The following is a 9,281-nucleotide window of genomic DNA, read 5'->3' on the forward strand; positions in this document are numbered from 1 at the left end:
ACCCAAGGCTGTATGGTGAACTAGGGTCTGTGTTTCCATCCATAAAAACCAAATCCATGTTGAACAAAGGGATGTTTATATGCAGTGACTTTCTGGGTGACCCGTGTGTATCTGTCCATTATGTGTGAGCCCTGAGCCCTGTTTTCCTCTGAAGATAGTGAGTGGTAGCAGTCTCCTCACACGATTCACACATCTGGAGCACAGATGGCCCTCTCAAGGTAGTTGATCTTACACATCTACTTTTACCAAACAAGTGTCTGATGCCTACTTGGGTGTATTCCACAGCATGTGGACTGCGGTGCCCTGTGTTTGCCAGGAATGCTGTGCTCTATGTAGGGGTTTTACTCTACTCATCACTGCAATTTGCATGCTGCTTCGTGGACACTTGGAGGCCTGTGCTTTGTTCCCTGTAACTGGAAGTGTGCTCTGAACATGTCTGTCTCCCTTGCCTGCTCCTGGCCCTTGGTACCAGCTCCCAGGGGTGTCCACAAGCACTGGGGACAGAAGGTGAAGGTGGAATTTCAAAGAGAAGCTTGCTTGGATCTTCGGTGACAAGCTTGGATGAGCTATGGGCCCTCTCAGAATTGCCAGGAGGAGGCTTTGGCAGGTGCCAAAGGTGCCACAGGTAACCTGTCTCCATCCGCTGCGTCCAGTGGGTGAAAGCCAGCCAACATGTGACCAGAGTGGCTGGATGGTGTCACAGCCCTCAGATGTCTTTCCTTCCACCTTTTTTAAAGAGTCCCAAGTAACTCAGTTGAAGTATCTCAAAGGTAAGAAAGTTTTATGAAAATGAATCCTTCCTCAGTTAATTGATCAAATGGGTGAATCCTGACCCTCTCCAGTTTCTTTCCCTGATCAGCGTGGGGAGCTGTGGTAGCTGTGCGATTCACTGCGGCATCCTATCCCAAAGGCAGAGAAGACAAAAATGAAACTTGCAGAGCTGGGCTTGATTCCCAAGTCACAGTCAGGCTCCCGCTATGGTAGACCAGACATCTCTCTAGCTGCTCACAGAGATGGAACTAGGGAATTGAGGAAAGAGTTAGGGGCCAGGGAGATTTACCTGAGTCTGATTTTCCAGGTGAATGAGAAGGGAGGGCTTGGTGCCAACACATTCCTGGGAGAGGCACGTCATCACCAATAGCATTTGTCATTGTATGTTAGCAATAAGATTCAGCTGATCAGATTTTTTGGGCCACCTCGAAGATGCTGACACATTTTCTGTGCTGTGATTGCTCTGAAGGCAGAATAGCTCTAACCACTGTGAGAACCCAAATAAAAATCAATACCTCCCCCAAGACCACCTTTCTGAAACACACTTTTCTCTAGAAAACACTGCCCCCTTTCTCCCAAGCTTCTTATTAGTTTTGGATTCCATTTCTTTGTATGTGCTAATCTAGTGTACCATGGAACACATATTGGGAGTTGCGGGCTCTCCTTACCTTTAAGGGGGACTGTTGTGTCTGACCTGAGATTGGAGGATGTTTTCCAGTGTGAAGGAGTGTGAGGGAGCAGGCACAGACACAGAGAGAACAGGGTCATTTTACTGGTATAGAGACTGCAGAGAGACTGGGGCTTTAGCCATTGGCAGCTATGTTGTCCTTAATCTAGGCCAAATAGTTGTAGACCTTGGTGTAGACTCCAGGCTTGTTTTTCTGGGCACAGCCGTTGCCCCAGGAGACAATGCCTTGGAGCTGTCTGTTGGAGACCACAGGGCCACCAGAGTCCCCCTGGGGGGAAGAAGGGACAAGTTGTATGGAGAGATAGAGGAGGAATATAGCTATATTTACTCTGAACCTTAAAAGACCCCTTTCCAGGCAGCTCTGTGGCTCCACATCCTTCTCACGGTGGCCCATTCTCTGTTCTTCCTAAGCAGACAGCATGCAGCCCAAGGGAGCCTTCCTCACTTCTCACTGGGGGCACTGCAGGGAGCCTCCTTAGCCCTGCCACCTTGGGAGTTCAAATCTTTTTCTCGGGTGGGCTCTGGCTGTCAGTGGGAGCCTCAGCATGGGAAGGGTTTTCCAAATCAGCTGGCAAGAATCCTTGCCTCCCTCAAGGAAGCCCACACAGAACATGTTGCTGGTAATCCTTCCAGTGTAGGAGGCTTCACACTCAGCCTGGGTCAGCACAGGAGTGTCCAGGCACTGCAGCTCGTCTGGGTAGTCGGCTGTGAGGATCAGGAAGAGATCAAAGAAAGTCGAAATGTGGGTCAGCTCAGAGAAGGAGACAATAATATAGGATGGAACATTGAAGAGTAACACTGACCCTGGAGAGGGCTTCAAAACATGCGTCCTGGCAAGAGGCTCTGGCTTTTAGTTCCCAGAATGATCATTGTTGAACCCCTCCCAAGACGTGATCATACCAAGTTCTCCATTTGTCTGGTCTCTTGATTTTAGGAGCCAACTCCTGGAGACTTTGCATCCTCTGATGCCCAGTGCAGAGCCTGTGTGTGATGGGCACTAGAAATGCGTCTTAACCCTGGAGGTGAGAAGATTTAAGTTAAGGGGCATGGTTTATTCTGGAAATTGTGAGGATGGAGGGAAGTAGAAGGGCAAAGGTTGCCACTCACCGCCAGAGCTCAGAGTGTTGCCCCAGCCGGAGATGAGGCACTTGGTGCCTGCGGCTGGAGGGGCAGTGGGCAGAGAGATGGTGGACACGTGGGTATTGATGATGGCAGGTGAGGAGAGCTTGATCAGCAGGATGTCATTGCTCAGAGTATTCCTGTTGTATTTGGGGTGGCGGATGATCTTGGCTGCATTGATGAACTGCTCAGTCCCCTCCAGGACTTCGATGTTGTGCTCTCCCAGTATCACCTGGATGCAGCTGATAGGCAGAGCAGGCATGGTGAAGACCTTCTCTCACAGCTGGGGCACCCATCCCACCTTCCCCAGGGTCCTCACGTTCCCTGCTCATGGACAGATCTGGAGGCATGGGGTGGGGTGTGTGACCATAACACATGGGCAGGAGAGGGATGTGGGTCAGTGCATGTGTGAGATCCAGGACCTTTCTGCTTCAGAGGTTGGTGGTAGTGAGGTGGGGCAGAGTCAAAGGGATCCCACAGGAGGCTGCTCCTCAACCTGCCTTCCCAGCCTCTTTCCCACAGTCTCCACAGTCACTAGCACTGTGGGCACAAGGAGCTCCTTGAAGTTTCCCCAGCATTCTTCACCCCAGGTCTTTGCTAACTGTGCACAGTGCCCATTCCTCCCTCCCTTCTTGGCCTGGTGAGCATCACCCTTTTGTGTAATCTAATCCAAGCGTAGCCACAGCATTAGCATCTCCTGGGAACTTGTTAGAAATGTAAATTCTTGGGCCTTACCCCCACCTACTGATCAGAACCTTGGGGATGGGACCCAGTGATTTGTGCCTTAACAAGTCTGCAGGTGGTTCTGGAGCATACTCAGGTTTGAGAGTTCTTGGTATAGGCAGTGGTTCTCAGCTCTGTCTGTGCACTCTACAGTTACCAGAAGTAGAGTGTTATATACTCCCTGATATTCACCCCCTCTTCCTGAAAATTTTGAGTTAATTGCCCTGGGATGGGACACAGGCAACAGTATTTTTAAAAATTCTTTCTTAGGTGGCTTTATTGCGTAGCTAACCAGCAAAAGGTACTTGCCTGCTTTTCCCACTAGCTCTGACCACCCCAAGATCATCCCTGCCTGCTTTTATGACCACAACCCTTGCTGTTTCATGGATTTGCCTGGGTGTGAGAGGTTCCTGTCTTGTGTTCACTCTCTGCTCTGGAGAGTCAGCTGCTGCCTACAAATTATCTCCACCACCTCTCCCCTCCATCTCACCCAGCCTCAGTACTTCCCTGGGCTGAAGCCATGCTCTCCGAGGCAGCCTGGCTTGGAGCTTTGCAGTCAGGGGCCCCACACTTATGGGTTGTAGCGGTGACCTGCTGACACCACCCACTGTTTGCTAGTGAGGGAGCCACCGCAGAACTGGGAGCCAGAATGCAGGGACACCTAGTAGGGGAAAGAATTCTTCTCACAGGTGTAGTCTCCAGTGATCTTGTCATCCTCGTCAAAGGGGGCAGCAACTAGCGTTGGAATGATAAGGAAGAATACAAGTCAGTAGCATGTTAGGGGTGGTGCTCCCAGTCTGGAGTTGCTTTCTTCTAATTAGAAATGGATAACAAGTACAGTGAGGCTAGGCAAGGGAGGGAGCGCTGGCACCCCTGGTGAGCATCACTGGATGTCTCTCCCAAGTCTGTGTCTCCAGGGCATGTAGCTAGGTACCTGGTCGGGGCTTAGATCTCTCCTGGGGTCACTAGGCTGAGGTCACAATGAATGTCCTCACAATGCTTTCAGTGGGATAGGAGTTGGGATGTGATTGTCTCATCCACTGAGTGCTTCTCTCTTTTACTCATCAGCTGTGTACTTCTCCTGGCTATTTGAGTCCTGGATTGTCAGGATACTTTGGCCAAGCTAGGAAAACCCCCTGATTGCATAGAACTTGGCATGACCAGCTTCCCCCATAGCTCAGATCTGTGGAGTCAGGGCAGAGTTGAGGGCAGACCCCAGGCTCACTTCGACAGAACAAATGTAGACGTTGTTATTGGCCAATAGTACAGCAATTCTTAACTTTGGCTGTATGTTACAGCCTGGAAATGTTACAAATCACCTGGATGCTTAAAAGCCCAGAACACAAGCTGCACCCCAGACAAATGAAGTTAGAATGTCTAGAGCTGAGTCTCTGGCATGAGTAATTTTTCAACCTCCCCAGGTTCATCTGAGGTTAAGAGCAACTCTAGTGGTGCTATTGGGGTGCGGTGGGAGCCAAGCCTGAAGCCTGCTGCTTCATTTCGTGGTCCAGCCCCACCTGACCTCCCTTCCCAGCTTCTCCAACCACAGCTCGGATATAGATGAACAACAGTGGTGGGAGTGAAATCAGGGAGAAGCTGAAACAGGTGAGGCTTAAAGAGAGCCCAAGGAGGATGGGAAGTAGAGATGCCAGATGGAGGAAATAGAATATCAGAGCACAGTCAAAAGAGGAGAGGTAGCAAGAATGGAAGGGCATGTGTCTGCCAGGAAACGGTGTGGGTGGAACCTGAGGCAGGGCATGATACTCACCAGCAGCTCCCACAAAGGTAAGGATCAGGAGTGGATTCATGGCAGTAGAAAGTGCCTGACTGGTGGTGGAGGACCCATCTTTATACCTCCCCGAGGATTGGGAGGGAGGTGTCTGTGTGGTGAGGGTCACCACTCCTACCAGGACCAACAAACCTGCAGCTTTCCCCTTCCCAGGGTCTCGCATCAGCTCGGCTATGTTTGGCCACTCTGTGGGTTTGTGATTCACAGGTGATAAGGAAACTTGTCTTCTGAGAGGAGAGAGGGAGATCGGCTGTTTCCTGCAAGGATGCTGGGATGGGGAAGACAGGGAAAGCCAAGTCCCGGATCACACAGCTGGGCTTTCTTAGGCTCTGGAGATGAGGGTTAGAAGGAGGAAGAATGGTCTGGCTGTTTAAGAATCCTTTTAACTATTGAGGATGTATTTAATGTACTTAAGGAAGGGGAAGTGTTGGTAACAAGCTTGGCTTTTCAGTGTCCTAGATCCCCGAAGAGAGGAGGAAAGTCTTATCTAAGGCTCTTTCCTGTGAAAATGAAGATGCTTCTCTCCAGTCAGTGTGCGGGCATGTCAAATCCAAGATTTTGGGAACAAGAATACTAACACTAAGGGATAAGGAGAAGGGAGACTCGAATTCCACAGGATTCTGGGCTTCCAGATGGTTCTCCTTCCTACCAAGGCTTAAGGATGGGAAGTGTTACAAAGAAGGAGGGGACACAGGTTATGTAGGAACTTACTCAGTTCATCTGGAGGATGGAAAATCAATGGCGCACTCCTCCTCCCCTTCTTCAATGTGAAGACATTTGTCTGTCTCATGTGTATCCTGTCATAGGATCTTTTCATGCAGCCTCACTGTTGCCCTGGCAACCTGCACTCAGGGTGATGCAAGGTGACCCACTTGCTCGGGGCTGACAGCATTAACCAGAATGACATGGCCCCGATCAGATGTCAGAGTTTGGACCATGGTAAATCTGGGTTACAATCTGATCTGAGAATGAGCAGTAGGTAGGGATTTGAGCACATGGCAAATGGGTCACATATTGTGTTCAATAACGAAGATGTGGAGGGGTGGGTCTAGAATGTCTTAGATGCAGTGAGATTATGCTGGGCTCAGTACAAAGTGAATCTTCCCAGAGAATATCCTGATTTGGGCCCTACCAAGGTTACTAAGACACAGTTGTGTAATTGACTGAGGCACAACTTGGCCAGAGCAGTGTGGAGATGGAGATGCTGTCTCTGCTCAAGTCTAATGATGTAAGGAAAGAAGGAAATTCCTTATAGGGTACTTTCCCTTCTTAGCAACTCAGAACTCAGGTTTGTGATGGGCAGGAGTGAGCTGAGTTCAAGTTTGAATTATTTGAAAGGTAGAAGAAGCAGGGATGTTCTGGAGAAGATAAACAAAATGAGCAAAGCTCAGAAACTTGGTGGTGAAATTGGACATGGCCAGGGGGATAGAGGGAGGAAGAAATGGAAACCAGAAGGAATTGGAAAAAAATGCCAAAGTGGGGCCCATGGAGTTGAGAGGACATACAGAGTACCTTTGGGTTCAACTTCTGGCGTGGCCGCCGAGCCAGCTTCCCCACAGTCAGGAGACCCACTGCTCAGAGACCCCCTCTCCACCTTAATCATTGATGAGCTCTAATCACTGATGGGCTCATACCTAACACTGCTATATTTAGATGGTGCATGGTGCCTGACAGTTTTACAAGAATTTTCACAGAAGCAACAGTCATGCATTGTTTTCATTTTTGGTGAGTTTCACAGTTTAACTTCCCGCAAACATGCAAATTATGATTTGTGCAGAGCGAAAGTATTTCCATTTATAAAGGAAGAGACTGAGATATAGAATGATTCTGTCTTTCCCAAGAATACAGATCTTGGCAGAGCTGATCATAAGGCTGACAAGCCATGGAGAGCGTTGTGAAGTGTGGGAATTGCTGCAGGTGGCATCTAAAAGGAGATTCATTGAGGATCAAGACAGAGGTTCCCAGAGGACAAACTGTACATCTGATTCCTTCCTGGTGCTTTTCTTCCTGGCAGACAGAGACGATTGAATTCATCTTCCTCCTGGCACCATGTCTCAGAGCCTTACCTTGCCACATTTCCAGACCCATCCAGGCCATGACTACCCTGTAGATGACATACCTCTCTGCTCACGAATAACTGGCCGAGTCTGAGGTAACCAGGTTTTGGAGCATTGATAATATGGGCTTTTACTGTGTTGTCCCTAAACATGTTGTTTCATTTTGCCCCTTGTCATGAGGTCTTCACAGAACTCCTGCCTTAGTGGATAAGAAGAGACTCTTGCTCTAGCGAGTGTAGACACCAGTGTGTACTAAACAGGGATGTGAGCCTTGGTAGAAGATGGAAAATTTGTTTGGAAATAGGAATTTTTGCATCAGTGCTTGTGACTCTGATTCTCTGTCTGAAAGGGAACACCCAAGAATATGAGGATTTCTGTATCTAGAGCTTGAAGACTAGCCTTCTCCAGTATTTTGCGCTCTTCCTTAAATGATCACAGTATATAGTCTGAGGTCAGCTTTCTTCAAGAAAGACGGATCTTACTGTCAGAGAACATAGCTATAGATGGAGACTATTACCTCATACTGTAGACTTAGATGTGTAGGATAGGATCAGATCCAGCTGCCCAAGCTCAAATTGGATTACATGGCATTCTTGGTACTGTTCATTCTGAACCAGAGATTTCTTTGTCTACTTCTGTAAGACATCTTTCTGACTTGTGTTTAGTGCTTAGCACACCAAACTACTGTCCTTCAATTATGATAACAGTGAATTGTTTCTGTGTGCTTACTATATACCATGTAACTTACTATAGGGCATGTAACTCATATAAGTTAAGAATGTTTTTTTCATTTTATCGTCACAACCACCTATGGGATTGCCCATTTTACAGATGATCAGATGAGCTTTCTGGAGGTGAAGTGACTCTTCCATCTCCCAGAATAGCAGCTCCCAGTCAGAGCCGGCCTTGCCTGCACGCAAGACCTTGGCAAAGCAACCAGAGCTGGAAAGAAACATGAGAGAAGCTTTCAAAGATTTTCTGCCACTTTGTCCCCCTTTTTTTCTCTACTCCTCTCCTACATTTTTCTCCATCTCCAGGTACATTTCGGGATGTGGATGCCTGTCCCCATACAAAAACACTTGGGATTCATTCTTGATACCCCAATTCATCCCAATATCCCCCCTGCCTTTTGTCTTGGATTTTGAATAAGCATTTTTTTGGCTTGTTTTGTGTTTTTGGTGGTGGTAGTGTTGGTTCAGTTTACACTGACTACTTGGAAGAAATGCCATGGTTATCTGTGATTTTCATGCCCTGTTTCTGCTGACAACCCTTCTGAGTGGGGTGATTCACTTTCCTGTATAAAGATACCTAATGGCCCACTTAGGAGTTGGAAGCAACCGTCTGCAAGGCCTCTTGGCTTCAGGTAACCAGCTGGGCTTGGACAGGAAATATCTGAATGGAGACAGGAAACTGTGGAAGCTAACACTCCCTGCCCAGCCCTGTTTCTGTGATGCATTTGGTTCTTCCCTTGACTCTTGAGTTATGATATTCAGATGAGGCATTGATATTATGGTAAGAAAGGGAAAAAATGTATCTATCTCATCTGTCTATCTATCTACTGGATATATATCTCCAAAAGCAGACAAACCCAAGGCTGTAAGGTGAACTAGGGTCTGCGTTTGGACTCCAGAAAAACCAAATCCATGTTGAACAAAGTGATGTTTCTATGCAGTGACTTTCTCAGTGACCTGTGTGTATCTGTCCATTGTGTGTGAACCCTGAGCCCTGTTTTCCTCTGAAGATATTGAGTGGTAGCCATCTCCTCACACCAACCACACATCTGGAGCACAGATGGCCCTCTCAAGGTAATTGATCGTACACATCTACTGTTTACCAAACAAGTATCTGATGCACACTTGGGTGTATTCCACAGCATGTGGACTGTGGTCCCCTGTGTTGGCCAGGAATGCTGTGCTCCATGTAGGTTTTACTCTACTCATCATTGCAATTTGCATGCTGGTCCGTGGACACCTGGAGGCCTGTGCTGTGTTCCCTGTAACAGGAAATGTGCTCTGAACTTGTCTGTCTCCCTTGGCTGCTCCTGGCCTTTGGTACCAGCTCCCAGGGGTGTCCACAAGCACTTGGGACAGAAGGTGAAGGTGGAATTTCGAAGAGAAGATTGATTGGATCTTCG

At 48.2% G+C, this 9,281-nt stretch overlaps 1 protein-coding gene and 1 long non-coding RNA gene across 10 annotated transcripts in view; one reads left to right on the forward strand and one right to left on the reverse strand.

Annotated features, from left to right (window-relative positions):
* Window positions 1-1,521: 1,521 nt before the first annotated feature.
* On the reverse strand, window positions 1,522-5,905 carry LOC105471237 (putative trypsin-6). 7 transcript variants are annotated; one of them, XR_011621887.1, is made up of 6 exons: window positions 5,802-5,902; window positions 5,223-5,358; window positions 3,989-4,036; window positions 2,567-2,820; window positions 2,263-2,475; window positions 1,522-2,164 (listed from the first exon to the last, which is right to left on the reverse strand). XR_011621887.1 is itself a non-coding variant. In XM_071094343.1 (4 exons), the coding sequence occupies exons 1-3, from the start codon at window positions 3,821-3,823 to the stop codon at window positions 2,390-2,392; spliced, it is 372 nt and encodes a 123-aa protein (XP_070950444.1). In that variant the 5' UTR covers window positions 3,824-3,973; the 3' UTR covers window positions 1,522-2,164; window positions 2,263-2,389. The 7 variants fall into 7 exon arrangements, 1 of the variants encoding a protein (XP_070950444.1); XR_011621889.1 differs by having other exon boundaries at window positions 5,223-5,419; window positions 5,802-5,816; XR_011621886.1 differs by lacking the exon at window positions 5,223-5,358 and having other exon boundaries at window positions 5,802-5,905.
* Window positions 3,982-9,281, forward strand: part of LOC105471236 (uncharacterized) — a 96,306-nt gene continuing 91,006 nt past the window's right edge. For 2 of the 3 annotated variants that reach the window (XR_011621892.1, XR_981044.2), the window contains exons 1-2: window positions 5,926-6,029; window positions 6,932-7,242. This is a non-coding gene — a long non-coding RNA (uncharacterized lncRNA). Of the gene's footprint in view, window positions 4,907-5,925; window positions 6,030-6,931; window positions 7,243-9,281 lie in introns of those variants that run through there. The other variant, XR_011621891.1, reaches the window with a different exon arrangement.

This window comes from Macaca nemestrina, chromosome 4 (genome assembly GCF_043159975.1).
Source record: "Macaca nemestrina isolate mMacNem1 chromosome 4, mMacNem.hap1, whole genome shotgun sequence".
NCBI classification, from domain to species: domain Eukaryota; kingdom Metazoa; phylum Chordata; class Mammalia; order Primates; family Cercopithecidae; genus Macaca; species Macaca nemestrina.

Bases quoted from the DNA above. Each gene is read 5' to 3' on its own strand.
- LOC105471237 (XM_071094343.1), bottom strand. From the start codon at position 3,823: ATGGCTTCAGCCCAGGGAAGTACTGAGGCTGG. The intron at 2,821-3,791 runs GTGAGATGGAGG...TCTGCCTATCAG, and splicing joins CAGGGAAGTACTGAGGCTGG to CTGCATCCAGGTGATACTGG. The intron at 2,476-2,566 runs GTGAGTGGCAAC...TCTCACCTCCAG, and splicing joins CAACACTCTGAGCTCTGGCG to GGTTAAGACGCATTTCTAGT.